Raw genomic sequence first — 17,450 nt, 5'->3', positions numbered from 1 at the left:
AAAGGATTGACTTATTGGTAGGTAGACTGCAGCAACACGCTCAAAGAATCATATCTGTGGCCCAAGAGTGGTTTCTTTTTTTTTTTTTTTTTTTTTTGGAGACGGAGTCTGGCTGTGTCGCCCAGGCTGGAGTGCAGTGGCGGTATCTCGGCTCACTGCAAGCTCCGCCTCCCGGGTTTATGCCATTCTCCCGCCTCAGCCTCCCAGTAGCTGGGACTACAGGCGCCCGCCACCTCGCCCGGCTAGTTTTTTGTATTTTTAGTAGAGACGGGGTTTCACCGTGTTAGCCAAGATGGTCTCGATCTCCTGACCTCGTGATCCGCCCGCCTCGGCTTCCCAAAGTGCTGGGATTACAGGCTTGAGCCACCGCGCCCGGCCTGGTTTCTTTTAAAAATACAAAAAATTCAATATGAAATGTTAATATTCACCATTAGTACTGACTGAAAACTAGTTTCTTTTTTTTTTTTTTTTTTTTTTTTGAGACGGAGTCTTGCTCTGCCGCCCAGGCTGGAGTGCAGTGGCCGGATCTCAGCTCACTGCAAGCTCCGCCTCCCGGGTTCACGCCATTCTCCTGCCTCAGCCTCCCGAGTAGCTGGGACTACAGGCGCCCGCCTCGTCGCCCGGCTAGTTTTTTGTATTTTCTATCAGAGACGGGGTTTCACCGTATTAGCCAGGATGGTCTCGATCTCCTGACCTCGTGATCCGCCCGTCTCGGCCTCCCAAAGTGCTGGGATTACAGGCTTGAGCCACCGCGCCCGGCCGAAAACTAGTTTCTTTCTAGCTCATGAGTTAGAAACAATTTGTATATGTGTTCTTTTTGGAGGGGAGGGGAGCATTTTTTCATAATAGTTCAACAACAGTGAGACACCAGATGATAAAAATCATCTCACATGTTAAAATTCTGTTGTTGCGTTTTTGTTTGTTTGTTTGTTTGTTTTTGTGGTGATGGTGGTGTTTTGTTTTTTGTTCTTTGTGTTTTGTTCCCCCCAACAGAGTTTGGGGTAGATGTCAAAGTGTAACTGCCTAATTCTGATTATGGATGATTTTTCTAGTATCAGGGCTGTATGCTCATGTACTAATAGTGCAAGATTGGAAACATAGTATATAAATAAACATACTTCTTTTACACATAGTATTAACTACAAATGGAAATATCATTTCCAGTAATATTTATTTGTAGCATTACATACAGGTATTTTTAGATTTACATGTGCTACCATAAAGAGGACCACTTGATTCCTCAATACCAAAAATATACATTTGAAAAATAATTCGATGATGTAAATGGTAAGCTCGTATTCATGAAAGAATTCACCCAGTCTAGAACTTCTACCTTCGGTATGTTGACGGATAACCTGCTCTTTGGGGACAGAGGTTGTATTCTCGTATACTCCTTGCTGACACTGGTTTTGCTGATCCACTTTCCTGAGTGTTAGACCTGGGAGGAGACTTTGGTTTGCTGAAATATTCTGCAACAGGTATTTTCATATTATTTCTTCTTATAAATGATGGAGGCTTGTGCTCAGCCTCTGAAATAGAGAAAAAATCTAAATAAGACCATAATCAAGACACTGAATACAGCTTCTCCATGTTTTAGTGGTAAATTATCTACAAAAAACTATGTGAAGTTTAGGTAAATCAGATAGACCCAAAACTCATAAAATAATATATTCCTCTTTTTTTTTTTAACCACTTGCTCATCTTTAATGAGTTATTTGTTCTGTAACATGCAGGATATGTTCCTTCACTCTCAACAGTAAACATGATTTTGATTGCAATGATATAGAGTTGGTTATGGGTAAGAGTGATGGGTGAGAATGGGACAGTGAGAGAAACAAGGAAGATCTATGGTCCTGATGGATGCAACAAAAGAAGAGACAAGCAGGCTAAAACAAGTTAATTGTGCTCATAAGACCTACATAGTTAAACCTAAGCAGGAATAGGGATGTAAGAAGATGCTGAATATCAACAATGGAGAGAAAGGGGCATGACTGGGGAATTCTTATACAAAAAAGTTCCAAATATCTAAGTGATAAAATACGTGTGGGCCTTACAGGTAAGACATCAAGTTGAATAATAGAAACCATCACTGTCATGATGTTACAGTCCCAGGATGAGGAGTTTGGTAGGAGAGGCCAGAAACAATAGGCTGTTCTTGGGGTCTAAGTAGGGGAGTACTTTGTAATTTTTAAACTATACTTACTATTGGCTGTTAGCAGATAGTGCCTCTTTTGGGTTTGGTTAATCACAGTGGAACTTGCTGGGGTCTAGGGTGACCCCAGTGAGCTCTAATTGACTATATATCATTCCTGGTGTAAAGGGAACTTGTAGAAATGACAAGACAGATTTTTGTATAAAGCTTGTAGATACGCTTCATAGTTGTTGCTCTGTAGCCATGAGTGCTCTGCTTGTTTTAAACCTAGAAACTGCCAAACCTACAAGGATACTTTGTTTGGGCTATTTTGGACCAAGGTAGGACTTTCCACAATTCTTGATTCTCCCTGGTGCCCCTATAGACTGGAGCTGGGCTTCTGGTGGGACACAAAACTGCTCTTTTCTATTGTATTTTTGCTGTCTCGTAGGTCACCTGCTTGTGGCTGATTGCCATATTGCCCTTCTCTCTGGTTGACTTTGTTTCCATTGAAATTATTTAGCTCCATTAAGCTCTGAAGAACCAAAACTCTGAGATCATTATCCATTTGTTAGGTCAATGCAGGGTTTCCCTTTTCACTGACTTGCTATAACCAAACCTATAGTTCCTGTTGTCCTGCTGACTTGCTTCTCAAAGAATGTCTGTCCCTGATCAGGCACTTTGCCTTTCAAAACAAAGGTAAATTTATCTTTATGAGAAAGTCAGCAGATACTCTCACAAGAGTTGATCTGGAAATTACTATTGTATTTTTCTGTTTTTTTAAAAGCACTGATCCTTAAAATCTGTTCCCTAGGTCATTAGTACTTACTGGTTTCTTTATACCAACTCAGTAGCTACCAAAAACTGTACTTAACCTTTTGGTACTTCCTTGCTTTCTGCAGATCCTTGACTTGACACTCTAGATCAGTTGGAGAAAGAAAAAAGTGAGTTTCACAGATACAAAAAAGTATTTTCTATAGACTACACTGTCATCAATAAGTTCAGTGTGTATGTATCTTAAATATGCTACCCCAATTCTTTGTTTTTTTTTTTTTTAATGCATACAGTGCTAAATTTACTTCCCAATGAAAACTTCTTCTTACTTTGAGTAAATATCTAACTATTGTATCATATATTAAGGTAGAGATTACCTTACTATCTTCCAGTTTCAGATTTTATGGAAACTTTAAGATAACGACAATTAGTAATATTTTTGTCTTAATGCTTTTTAAATTGACATATTTATAGTTTCAAAAGTGTGTTTTTCCTCTAACTTTAAGCTTTACTCAATTTTTAATTGTAAAGCAACAAGATTTTCTCTCCAAGCTTAAATAATATCCTACCATACATTCTTTCACCATGATTCTACATAAATATATATTTTTCTTCTGTTATTGAAATTACAGCATTTAAGAAAAATTTCTCCTTCAGTAATTTCAATTATTTTAGTAGTTATTTTTCTCTCTAGGGGGCCCCAGGAGTAAATTAGAGAAAATTAAGTGAAGCAATTTGTTTTAATCTTGCATTGTTCTACACAAAAAAGTGAAACCTGTGTGATACACATTTAACAAAATATACACTAACTGTAACAATACAATTTTGATTTCCTTAATTGCATCTATTTTTAGTTAAACTATAAAAACCTTTATTATCTTAGATTTCTAGTTAGCCATTCTTGCTTTTCCCTTAGTGGAAAAATAATTTTTCTTAAAAAGAAAGGTTACCAGATAAGAAAGATATAGTTTCTGCCAAAATGTTCTAAACAGTAGAATTGAGAACAATTCTTATATTACATATATGAAAATGAAAGCAAATATATATTGCAGTCATTTACTGAATAAAGTGGAGCTTTAGAACCTCCTGTTTAACATTTTGAAAGGTAAATAACAAGATAATTCAAAATCTTCATATACCATAGGCCCTCCCTCTAGGAGGCCATTATATCTAATTACCTGATTGGTTGATGCCCTTCTGTATCTCTGGTCAGCACTTTTGATTTTACAAGTACATTTTGGGGCAATTTAACTGTGGGTGGTGATTTAACTGTGGTTGGTTTCCCAGTCTCTGGTGCTGGTTCCATTGAGGTGTTTCTTCTGTGATGAGTCAACAGGTTTATCTCAGCAAGCTCAGAATGAATCAAAGCTGAGACCCATTCTTTTTCTGTTTTAAAAGATAAAAAAGGGTGGAGGAGTGAAGGTTGCAATTGTCATTTTGGCTAGAAACACAAGATTATCCAGCTCCTGAATATGAAAGACTGGTCATCTATTTTCTGGATAGTTACCTATGTGGGAGTAAAGACTTCTACAGAAAAGTTGGTTCATTTTAACATGGTTTCTGTTGACCTGTGATACTGTAGAGTGCCCAGAGTAGTTAACTCACTGAGGCACTTGTCCCTGAATAGCAGTGGAATAGTTTTAAAATATTGAGTACAGTAGCCAGTCTTACAGGCTGCCACCAAAGATATAAGGATACCTATACAAAAATAAGAAGTACAATATGATTCCGTTAAAATACAGACTACTAGGTAATAAATAGTTACAAGCATATCTAGGAAGATATACACCAAAGTATTCACTTAAATGATGTCTGTGGTGATTTTATTGATTATTTCTGTTCTGTCTCATCTCTTTTTTTCTTTCTGGTTCATCTGTTCTTTCTCCCAACAATAAGGATTTATTACTTGTATAGTTTATTAAATGTTACATTCTTAAAAAGGAAAAATAATTGGAAGATAACTAAAGACCCATTGCCTCTAAGCACTTTTCAATTGCCTAAAAGGTAGTATTGAATTCCTGGAGCAAGGTAATATTTCCAAAATGCTTCCTACTTTAAAACATTAGACTGTTCCTCACACATTGGTACTTCCTAGCATTGATCAGTGCAGTGATTCTCAAAGAGTGGTCCTGAGACCAGCATTATCAGCAACACCTGGGAACTTGTCAGAACTGCAAATTCTCAAGTCCACTGCAGAGATTTTGCCTCAGTCAGTAGGATGACCAGCTACATTTGAAGATAGCTGCTCTCTGCCACTTATCAGTGTCTCGATTGGGAATGGCATGTGTTTTCATGAAACAGGACAGGAAGGGCCCAAAAGAGGTTAGGAGATGACTGAGTTGATGGTTTTGCTGGGCAACTGGAAGAGCTGTTGCAGGTTGGGTAGCTGTTCTACTGTTCTACTGTTCTCCTTACCAAAGGAAAGAAAGAAGCTTTGTGTTCAGAGTTAACAACAGGTCAGAGGATGTGCTCAGGGAGGCCCCTGGGTGTGTGGACTCTAGAGGAGCACAAACCAACTCTAGCTGAGAATAATACCTCCCTTGGACACGAGTGTTTCATGTCACTGAAATGAGTTCAATTTAAGGCATACTGAATTTTGGGTTCATTGAATGACCCACATGCATGCAGCTGGATATGCAGAACAGCAATTACCTTATACTGAAACATTGCAGAAATAGTACTGCAACATTATCTTTGCAATCCCAACGTACGAAACTTCAGATATTGGCATATTTCCAGTTTCTGACAATAAATTGAGCTCAGTGTTTTAAAATGTGTATTTTAATCGCACCTTTTGAACTTGCATGAAGTAGCCACTGTAAAACTTCTGCCAGAGAATCAGTATGCAAAATGTCACAGAGCTTTGCCAGGATCTGACAGAGAACATTAGAGTTACATATGAGCAAATAAATAGTACAAGGTTTATCAGTTTTCCTTTACCTTCTCCAAATCCCATCTTCCCAAATATCACTCTGTATATGATGTGCAATTAAGTCAATTGAGATTTTTAACTCAGGAGCTCAATTTCAAATAGCACACAGTAGAATCCTAGTGAAAACAACATTTCCAGCACAATTAATAGTTTAGGGTAGGCTATGGAGTGTGTGTCTGAGGTATTGCTCCTCATAAGAGGGCATTAGCTGTGGGAGTCTGCCCGCAGACCCTGACCTAAACGACAGATGAATAAAACGTACATTGACACACAGATATTCTGTTTTGCCAGTACAGCCGAGTGTCCAACTGCCTGCACACCAAGAGAGGTTTGTCACCGTGGCTGGCCCTGAGCAGCTCGCACTCCAGGCATTTATTTGATAAACAATTCACAACAGAAGCTTTGAGTAAACACACTTGCGGATAATTAACATGGTTAAGAGAGTTCTAGGAATGATTAAAGCCCAGGTACCGAGGTCTAAGTAAATATAATTAGGGGGCGATATCCCTAGTCGACCTCCCCCAAGAAGGCCATCTGGGTCAAAGGTTAGTTAATGGAGGTAGGGTAAACAGACAACTGGAGAAGCCTCTATTGTCCCTAGTATTTACCCGATGACCTAATGTTCCAAGGTAAGAACCAGCTGCCTTCAGTCTGTTCAATTAGTACAAGCTATGTAACCTTCTGACCTTCCAAAAGGTTTGTGACTATTCCCTATAACTTTCCCTAATATTTCCCTTTAATATTTCTACCACCATCCTGAGTGAATCCCAGCATTTGTCTTGCCTTGTCTGTTCAATAGCAATGTCTTCTAGTAGGAATATACTTTTGGTGAATTTATCCTTCCCACTGTACCATAGGGTTCTAATGAGAATCCATCAGTCACAGAACTGGCCCCATCTGCCCTGCTCCTCTCCATAGTCTGAGAGAGAGGGATGTGATCTGGGCTGAAGTCATCGTTGTACCTCAGTTTCTTGAACACAGTGATTGGCCCAATGGGATAGGAATATAATTCCCTTTATTTATTCAGAATGCTTCCTTGAGATTTTTTAAAAAACTCTGGAGCTACAGGCTTAAATGTAGGTGACAGTAGAGATAGAAATATGGAATAATTAATTCTCATAAAAATGGACTATCATAAGCATTAAAATAAAAGTACAATGTGTTAAGTAAGCACAGGTAATGAAGTTTCCTGACTGAGTCTTAACTGTGTCTGCTGTTAGAATTTAGACGTATCTGATATTCATATCTATCTCCTGAACTTCAGTCCTGTATATCCATCTGCCTACTAGATGTATTCACTTAGCTATACTATAGATATTTTGGACACAAAATATATAAAACAAAATCCACATTTATTTTCCTAAAACCTGCTCCAAACTTACTTTTCCTCCTGGTTCCCCTGTCTCAATGAACAGCACCAACATACATTAAACTGTCCAAACCAGATGCTGAGATTCATCCTGGACAACTCCCTTGCCCTTTTCTAAAACATAATGTCAGACAAATTCAGTAAAGTCTACCTTCTAAATACTACGTTTTAAAAATTTTTTTTATTATTATTATACTTTAAGTTCTAGGGTACATGTGCATAACGTGCAGGTTTGTTACATATGTATACTTGTGCCGTGTTGGTGTGCTGCACCCATCAACTCGTCAGCACCCATCAACTCGTCATTTACATCAGGTATAACTCCCAATGCAATCCCTCCCCCCGCCTCCCTCCCCATGATAGGCCCCGGTGTGTGATGTTCCCCTTCCCGAAATCACTCCTTTTGTCTTCATCCTCATTGTCTTGAGCCAACCTAAAGCAACATCAAATCTGGTTTGAGCTACTGCAACATTCATTCTCTTAGTATTTCTGCCTGAAGTCTTAAATTATTATTAATTTAACAAATATTTGTATTAGTCATTGATCTAGATGCTGAAGATAGAGAAGCAAAATTAAATGGCTGAAAAATCAACTGCCCTGTATTGAACTTTGTTATTATGTTAAGATTTCTGTCTTTGATAATGACATATTCTAAAGAGAGAAAGTTAGATTTGCTCCTAATTTCACAACAAATCAACAACTGTGGCAAAAATGGAAAAAAAGCCTCATGGTATTTTCTAAGCCACTCTGCCTCTGTGGATTTTTTATCAATATAGTGATTGCACATCACTCTTAGCTGCTTCTGTCATAGATCACTAGTTGATCAACAACATCCTAGATAATATAATTATCCTTTCAGTGAGAGGATGTAGAATATGTCTTCCTGGGAAACCTCCTGCATTCTCTGTTACAGAAACCTATGCAGATGCACAATGAACACAGTAGCTTCCAATCTCTTCAGAAAAACATTTGTTTCTGCAGCTTGGGGCAGGGATGATGACTACACCTGTAAACCAGGCTTCTTGAGCGTCAGAGATATTATAGCTTTTCCAAAGGGTCACAAATCGAGTCTTGATCAGATCTGGAGAAACGGAAAAGCATCCAATGAGTAGATTCTCTGTGTTATTCCACCTGTGGAAGTTTATTGAACTCACTCTTTGGAATCCCTCAAAAAACTTTTCGTCAATGATCTCATGATTTCTAGGGGCAGAGAAACCTTAATTCCTCAAGGCAACCCCATGTTTCTTTTGCTGTAGTGGTAACTGAAAACGTATATGTAGGGTTCTTTGTATCATCTTGGTAGGCAAAAACTCAGAGCGGACTACCAGAAAGGTTTCTGGAATTGAAAACTTCTCTTCCAACTCCAGAGGATAGGTGCTCAGCATCAGAGATATCCACCATTATCCAGCAAAGATTCTGGGGATTCCAGCCTTGGTTCCTACCATAAAAGTTGTCCTGATATCCTGTCTTTGCAGGACTTTCCAATTCTCATTCTAACAATCATATTTTCCAAAATGGTTCCTGACCTTGAGTTCTGAGTGCCTGTCCTGAACATATTTCATGAAGTGGCATAATGTATATGATTCATATCTTCCCATCTTTATTGGCATTATTCTGTACTCACAAGTCTATGTGCTTTAAGGATGAGTGCAAATTTTAACACGTGTGGAAATTCCTTAAACTTGAAATGGAACTTTTTCAATTACTCCCAATAGAGGGAAGCTCCCTGGTCATTGAACCTATTCAATTAGAAATCAAAGTCAAGGATCCATCCTCAGTTTTTGTGTTTTGTGGCTTGAAAGGGAGTGTACAAAAAACATGGTTCAGCACTTCTTTAACAATATATTTGCCCTCCCAAGTCATAAAAGGTGAGGTCTGGCAGGATTTAATGACTTCAAATCTCTGTAAAGAGTGATCACAGGGGAAAAAATTGGTGGTATTAATGCACATTACCAGAAGAAACTACCCAAACCAGTCCTGGGATTAGAGATTTGAGTGGCAATGAACTGGATTTCTAAGAAACTGTCTTCTCTGGTCAAAGAAAATTGGTTTTGCCAGGTTCTGGAATAGGAGACTTCTATCCTTATGTTTGTCCAAACTTTTTTATTTTTTTATTTGAAAACCTAGGCGTGAACTATCTGACATTGTTTATTCGTATTTATCCCTTAAAAGACATGTTAAATTATTTGTTTGCTGATTACTTAACTTTTGAAATGAAGGAGTTGCTGCACATCAGTATTAAAATAAATAATTCTAAATATATTCATTATCAACTCCAAACATTTAAAGAAGCTGAAACAATGGCCCTTGTTAAAAATTATTATCAAACTTATCAATCCTTGTCTTTTTCTTGGAATTTTTAGTCTACTTGTCCTTTTGCATAGTTTTGAGTGTACCATCTTGCTATTTGTTTTTTTATTTTTTCCTTCTGTTACTGTTCCCCTTATTCTTTCCTCTATCTCCTTTTGGATTAATCAAGCATATTTTAATATTCCACTTTATCCTCTCCATTGGCTTTTTAGCTATACTTTTTTTGTTGTTCAAGGGATTAAAATATGCATCCTTAATCTAATATAGTGTTCCTTGAATTAATATTATACCACTTAATGTATAGTGTAAGAACCTTATGAGTTATACTTCCATTTATCTCTCACCTGAACGTTGTGTTATTGTTGTTTTACATTTTACCACTCTGTTTTCTTTATAACCACACTTATCTCCCTCTCACCTATTCCTTTACTTCCGAATGACAGAACTATAAAATGTCAGCTTATCTTTAAATTTTAAGAGCTTTAAAATGTCATTTCATTGTCTTATGGCTTTCATATTTCTAGTGAGAAGTCAGCTGTCATTTTTATCATTACAGTCATGCACCATATAACAATGTTTTAGTCAACAGTGGACCACAAATACAATGGTGGTCCAATAAGATTATCATACTGTATTTTTACTGTATCTTTTCCTGTTTAGATATACAAATACTTACCATTGTGCTACAATTTCTATAGTATTCAGTATAGTAAAATGTTGTATAGGTTTATAGCTCAGGAGCAATAGGCTATAGCATATGGCCTAGGTGTGTAGTAGCTGTAACATCTAGGTTCATGTAAGTACACTCTGTGTTGTTTATACAACAATGAAACTGTCTGACACATTTCTCAGAATGTATTCCTGTCATTAAGTGATGCATGACTGTATATGTAATATGTCTTTTTTCTCTTGCTGATTTCAAGATACTCTCTTTGGTTTTCTGCAACTTTATTTTGATGTACCCAGATGTAACTTCTGTGTTTATCTTTCTTGGGTTTTGTAAGGTTTCATTAAATTTAGAAAAATATTAGCTATTAGCTCTTCAAATAATTTTTATGCTCTAATCTCTCTTTCCTCTTCCTCTGAGACTCCCATTGCACATGTGTTAGATCACCCAATATATCCTCACAGGTCAGTAAGCTTTTGTTTACTTATTTTGAAGTCTTTTTACTTTAATTTGGATTTTTTTAATTGCCCTCTCTTTAACTCCACTTACATATTTTTTTCTGCAGTGCCACATGTGCTGCTAATCACATCCAGTGAAATTTTGGTTTCAAATATTGTACGGTCATGCATTACTTAATGACAAGAACACGTTTTGAGAAATGCATCATTAATGATCCAATCATTGTGTGGACATCATACTGTGTGCTTACATAAACCTAGATGATACAACCTACTATACACTTAGGCTATATGGTATAGCCTATTGTTCCTGGGCTACAAACCTGTACAGCATGTTACTGTACTAAATACTGTAGGCAATTGTAACACATTGGTAAGTATTTGTGTATATAACCATATCTAAACATAGAAAAGGTACAGTAAAGATACCATATTATATACTTATGGTATCACTGTCATATTTATGATCTGTTATTGATGGAAACATTGTTATGCAGTGCATAGCTGTATTTCTCAATTCTAAGGTTTCCTTTTGGTCTCTTTTTAATTTCCATTTCTCTTGAGAGATGCCTCATCTATTCACTCATTATGTCTTTTTTTCCTAGAAATCTTTGAAAATCTTTAAAAACAATCTCTTTTACAGCCTTTTCTACTAATTTCCACATCTGTGCCATTTCTGTGTCTGTTACTATGAATTCTTTTTTTCCTTCTGCTTATGGGTTGTAGTTGCTGCTCTTTGCATGTCTAATAACTATTATTTGAGGGACTTTGTATATGCTACATTGTGGAGAGTCTACATTTTGCAACCTATGGATCAGGAGGTGCCCTCATGAGCCCCTGCCACAGGGCCCTGGGCATGAAACACAGAGCTATGTGGAGTCTCAGCAGAATAGCCACTCAGGTACACACAGAAACATACTCCAGCTCAGGAATCCTGGCAAGACAGGAAATCTATCTGTACATATCCCTAGGAAGGGGACTGAATCCAGGGAGCTAAGCAGCATCATTCTGTTTGCCCCACTTATGGGGTTCTCACAAGTTAAGACCCACTGGCTTGGAATTCCAGCCAGCCAGTGGCAACAGGCTGGAGACTGCCTGTGATGGGACCGAGTTCCCAGGGGAAGGGGCAGCCAGCATCTCTGTGTTTTGGTCAACTTAGCTGTTCTAGCCTGCTGGCTCCAGGAAGTGCAGGCCATCCGGACAGGGAGGAGTCCCCACCACCAAGGCACAGCTGCTGTGCCAGATCATGCCCAGACTGCTTCTTTAAGTGGGATCCCAATCCATTCCTTCTCACTCGGTGGGGCCTCCCTGTGTGCAGCAACTCCAGCCAGGGTCATATGCACAGAGCTCTGATCTCCCCCCGGGACAGAGCCTTCCAGGGGGAGGGGCAGCTGTTGTCTTAGCATTTCAGTTGACTCAACCATTCCAGCCTGCCAGCTCTGGAAAGTCCAAGTGGTCTGGATGAGGAAGAGATCCCCCCAATCCAGCATACCTGCTCTCCCCAAAAGCAGCCAGACTGCTTCTTTAAGTGGGTCCCTGATCCCATTCCTCCTGACCCAGTAATACCTTCCAATAGAAGCCTCCACACACCTCATCTAGGAGCATTTGAGCCAGCAACAGGTCAGTAGCCCCCTAGGATGGAGATCCCAGAGGAAGGAGCAGGCAGACATCTTTGCTGTCTTGCAGCCTTCACTGGTGATACCTCCAGGTATGGGAAAACTCAAGGCAACCAGGGTCTGGAGCAGACCCCCGGCAAACTGCAGCAGCCCTACAGAAGAGTGCCCTGACTGTTAGAAGAAAAACAAACAAACAGAAAATAACAGCAACAAAAAAAAAGATGCCACAAAAATCCCATTTAAAGGTCAGTAACCTCAAAGATTGAAGGTAGATAAGCCCACAAAGATGAAAACGAATCAATGCAAAAACGCTGAAAACTCAAAAAGGCAGGGTGCTTTTTCTCCTCCAAATGACTGCAACACATCTCAAGCAAGGACACAGAACTGGGCTGAGTCTGAGATGGCTGAATGAGAGAAGTAGGCTTCAGAAGGTGGGTAATAACAAACTTTGCTAAGCTAAAGGAGCATGTTGTAACTTAATGTAAAGAAGCTAAGAATCATGATAAAACAATACATAAGCCAATAACAAGAATAGCCAGTTTAGAGAGCAACATAACTGACCTGATGTAGCTGAAAAACACAACACAAGAACTTCACAATGTAATGTAATTGTAAGTATTAATAGCAGAAAAGACCAAGTAGAGGAAAGAATCTCAGAGCTTGAAGAGTATCTTTCTGAAATAAGACAGGCAGACAAAAATAGAGAAAAAAGAATGAAAAAGAATGAACAAAACCTCCAATAAATGTGGGATTATATAAGAAGACTGAACTTAAGACTGATTGGAATACCTAAAAGAGATGAGGAGAATGGAACCAAGTTGGAAAACATACTTCAGGATGTCATCTAGGAGAACTTCCCCAAACTAGCAAGACAGGCCAACATTCAAATTCAGGGAATCTGGAGAACCCTAGTAAGATACTCCATGAGAAGATCCATCCTCAGGCACATCATCTTCAGATTCTCCAAGGTCAAAATGAAAGAAAAAACATTAAGGGCAGCCAGAGAGAAGGGTCAGGTCACATACAAAGGGAAGTCCATCAGACTAATACCACATCTCTCAGTGGAAACCCTACAAGCCAGAAGAAATTGGGAGCCAATATTCAACATTCTGAAAGAGTTTCCAACCCAGAATTTCACATCTGGCCAAACTGAGCTCCATAAGCGAAGGAGAAATAAGATCCTTTTTAGACAAGCAAATGCTGAGGGAATTTGTCACCACCAGGCCTGCCTTGCTCCTGAAGGAAGCACTAAATATGGAAAGGAAAACTTTTACCAGCCACTACAAAAACACAGTTAAGTACACAGACCAGTGACACTATGAACCAACCATATAAACAAGTCTGCAAAATAACCAGCTAGCATCATGGTGACAAGATCAAATTCACACATAGCAATACTAACCTTAAATGTAAATGGGCTAAATGCATTAGAGAAATGCAAATCAAAACCACAATAAGATACCATCTCACACCAGTCAGAATGACGGATTATTAAAAAGTCAAAAAACAGCAGATGCTGGCAAGGTTGTGGAGAAAAAGGAACAATTTTACACTGTTGGTGGGAGTATAAATTACTCCCACCATTGTGGAAGGCAGTGTGGTGATTCCTCAATGATCTTGAGGCAGAAATACCGTCTAATCCAGCAATCCCATTACAGGGTATATACCCAAAGGAATATAAATTATTTTGTTATATATGCATGCATATGTTCACTGCAGCACTATTCACAATAGCAAAGACATGGAATCAACCTAAATGCCCATCAATGATAGACTGGATAAAGAAAATGTGATACATGTACACCATGGAATACTATGCAGCCATAGAAAGGAATGAGATCGTGTCCTTTGCAAGGACATAGATGGAGGTGGAAGCTGTTATCCTCAGCAACTAATGAAGGAACAGAAAACCAAACACCACATGTTCTTACTTATAAGTGAGAGCTGAACAACGAGAACACATGGACATATGGTGGGCAACAACACACACTGGGACCTGTCAGGGAGTGTTAGGGGAGAAGGAGAGCATCAGGAAGAATAGCCAATGGATGCTGGGCATAATACCTAGGTGATGGGATGATCTGTGCAGCAAACCACCAGGGCGTAGGTTTACCTATGTAACAAACCTGCACATCCTGCACATATACCCCAGAACTTAAAATGAAAGTTGAGGGAAAAAATAGTGTTTTGTTCTTGAACATTATTAATATATTGGCAGGTGAACTTGATGTCCTGAAATTTTATTTTAGGATTTGAGAATCTAGCCTAGAGTAGCCTGTATTGCAGGGCTATTTTTAAGGTGTAACTTTTCTGGGGTCTGAATTGAAGTCCTGGTATGTTCCGCAAGGTATCTTCACTCCAGCGAAGTCTTTTCAGGGTTTCTTAGAACTCCAGCAACTCTAAGCTCTGTAATACCTCCCATTAGCTCTCCTTGCCAGGTCTCAGAGTCATCCTGTACATGTGGGGCTTCATATTGGACTGAACACTTAATGGTACCCCTAAATTTCTGGAGCTCATTCTCTGCACAGATTTATCTTCTTCAGATCTTACTTTGCAAATTCCACCCACCTCAGCATCCCCAAATACTAAATACTAAAACTCTGTTTTCTGCACCTAGTGAAGTTGCTGCTGTCTGTTCAGGCTCCACTTCTCTGTGCCATGATTAGGCATGTGCCCCAGGCAGAAGTCTGGGTTGAATATGGAAATAACCCCAATTGTTTCTCTTCTCTCAATGGTCCAATCTGTAGTGCCTGTTGCCCAGTACCTGAAAATCATTTCTGTATATATTTTGCTGAATTATATAGTTTTTTTAAAGCAGAAGGTTAAGCATTGAACCTAATCTATCATTTTCGAATCAGAGTCCCTTGCTTGCAACTTTGTCACCCCTTATCTCCCCAAATTAATCTGCATATTGTATCCAGAGTGGTTTTTCTAAAGTACAGTTCTAACTATGTAATTCTTATACTTACAAAGTAATACAATATCTTTTAGTGCTTAAAATTCTTTATTGGCTTCCCACACCCCTTGGGACGAAATATGGACACCTTGATAGGGCTTATAAAGTACTACACTATCCAGTCTATTCTTAAGTCTCCAGCCCCATCTCTTGCGACTTTCTCCACGCACCATCTGCATCAACCATATTAATTGTTGTTCGTTGTTTTAATTAAGCAATGCTCTCACACCTTAGTCTTAAGATACGAAGGTCACTTGACTGGGAAAGATCTCTTCCATACTTCTCTTTATCTTCTGATTACATCCTAAACATTCTTTACGTCCCTTTCTCCTTGAAGGCTCTCTGAGCTGCAAAGTCTCCTGGTACATGTTCTCATAACAGTTGCACTATTACTTCATAAGCTCTATGAATGAAGAAATTGATTGTATCCTCATACTCTAGTATTTTGTAGTTTGACATTAAATATTTACAGAATAAATAGATGTGTTTGGTCAACTTTTCTTTTTAAATTTGAGACTCAGTGGGTACATGTGCATGTTTGTTACATGGATATATTGAATAATGCTGAGCATTGGGCTTCAGTTAATCCACCACGCAAATAGTGAACAAAGTTCCTGATAGTTTTTCCTTCTTTGCTTTCCTTCCTTCCTCCTACCTTTTGGAGTTTCCAGTGTCCATTGTTCCCATCTTTATGTCTACATGTACCCAGTGATTAGCTCCCATTTACTGGTGAGACTATGCAGTATTTGGTTTTCTGTTTCTGTATTCATTGACTTAGAATAATGACCTATAGCTGCATCCAGGTTGCTGCAAAATGTATTATTCTATATTTTAAGGCTGTGTAGTATTCTATGGTGTATATGTACCACCTTTTCTTTATCCAGTTCATCACTGATGGGCACTGAGATTGATTCCATGTCTTTGCTATTGTGAATATTGCTGTGATTAACATGCTAGTGCAGGTGTCTTTTTATCTTTTAGAACTATTTATTTTCCTTTGGGTATATACCCAGTAATGGGATTGCTGGTTTGCATGGCAATTCTGTTTTTAGTTCCTTGTGAACTCTCCAAACTGCTTTCCACAGAGGCTGAACTAATTTATAGTCCCACCAACCGTTTATAAGAGTTTGGCAGACATTTTGGTGTTATGTCTATAAATTCCAGATCTTTGGAAGGAAGGCTTAAAACAAAGTGCTAATAGACATGGAATTATGTTTCTCTTTCCTTTTAAAGTAATAATCATGAAACTGCATACCCTTTCACACATACCCCTGCAAAAACATTTCCTGATTTCACAGCCCATTTAGAGTTACTCAATGGATAGTAGGAAATTAGAAAATATTCCAGATTGTTTTTTGTAGGAAACATGGAAGAATAGAATACCTCCGAGATGAGCAATATTTCTGGGGCTCTTTTATATAAGACAAAAAAATCTTGATAAAACCTATTTTATCACTTTACTCCCTCTCTGTTCATTTATTTAGCAAATAGTCAACAACTGTTTGGCAAAATGCCATTGTCTGTGTGCCAGTTAATATTTTTCAAGTGAAGTGATGAGTGCTAAGAAATCAGTTATGAACAAGGCAGACAAGATCCCTGCCTTCAAAGGGTTTATACTTTAGTGAGTTTTATATCAACTGATGTCCAGCTAAGTTGATTTTTGTAAAATAGAAGATGCGTTTGAGACGAGGACTCTTTCATAGATGCCCAGAAACCCAGTTCTATAGGATCATGCTGGTCTATTGATACGCCCAAGGAAGAATGTCAGTCTTACTAAAACTGCATTCAGATTATGGATTATTTGAGTTGAGAACTATGTATTTAGCTGATTTTCTACAGTTATCTTTTGATCTTGAGTTGACTTTTCCTTTTAATTTATTTATTCAATATCCAACAAATACTCATCTAACAATTACTAGGTATCTAGCACTCACCTAGGCACTGAAGATTAAGCAGTAGCAAAGGCAGACAAGTGTGAGATCTTATATGATTTAAATTTTAGTGGGAGTGGGGTGAGGAGAGAGAGAAAATATTGAACCAAATAAATAAGTCTGAACATACATATATAGCATATTTATGCAAAAAATAACAAAGGGTAATGGGATATAGAGTGACTGGTTAGCTACTGTAGATTGGATTATTAGAGAAAGTATTTTTGAGTAAGCGATACTTAAACTTAATGAGAAGGTGATCACTGAGCCAATAAAGAGAAAGATAATTCTTAAAGCAAAGCTCTT

The 17,450-nt window shown here is 38.3% G+C and overlaps 1 protein-coding gene across 1 annotated transcript in view; it reads right to left on the bottom strand.

Annotated features, from left to right (window-relative positions):
• Positions 1–1,135: 1,135 nt before the first annotated feature.
• The window catches only part of C3H4orf17 (chromosome 3 C4orf17 homolog), a 39,286-nt gene continuing 22,971 nt past the window's right edge, over positions 1,136–17,450 (bottom strand). Inside the window, exons 6-9 of the mRNA XM_023220168.1 lie at positions 5,697–5,778; positions 4,084–4,291; positions 3,007–3,050; positions 1,136–1,529 (exon numbers count right to left, since the gene is read on the bottom strand). Of these exons, the coding sequence (XP_023075936.1) occupies positions 1,330–1,529; positions 3,007–3,050; positions 4,084–4,291; positions 5,697–5,778 (534 nt within the window). The 3' untranslated portion in view covers positions 1,136–1,329. The remainder of the gene's footprint in view (positions 1,530–3,006; positions 3,051–4,083; positions 4,292–5,696; positions 5,779–17,450) is intronic.

Source organism: Piliocolobus tephrosceles, chromosome 3 (genome assembly GCF_002776525.5).
Source record: "Piliocolobus tephrosceles isolate RC106 chromosome 3, ASM277652v3, whole genome shotgun sequence".
In the NCBI taxonomy this organism is placed as follows: domain Eukaryota; kingdom Metazoa; phylum Chordata; class Mammalia; order Primates; family Cercopithecidae; genus Piliocolobus; species Piliocolobus tephrosceles.
This window is presented reverse-complemented; position numbering and strand designations above follow the sequence as displayed.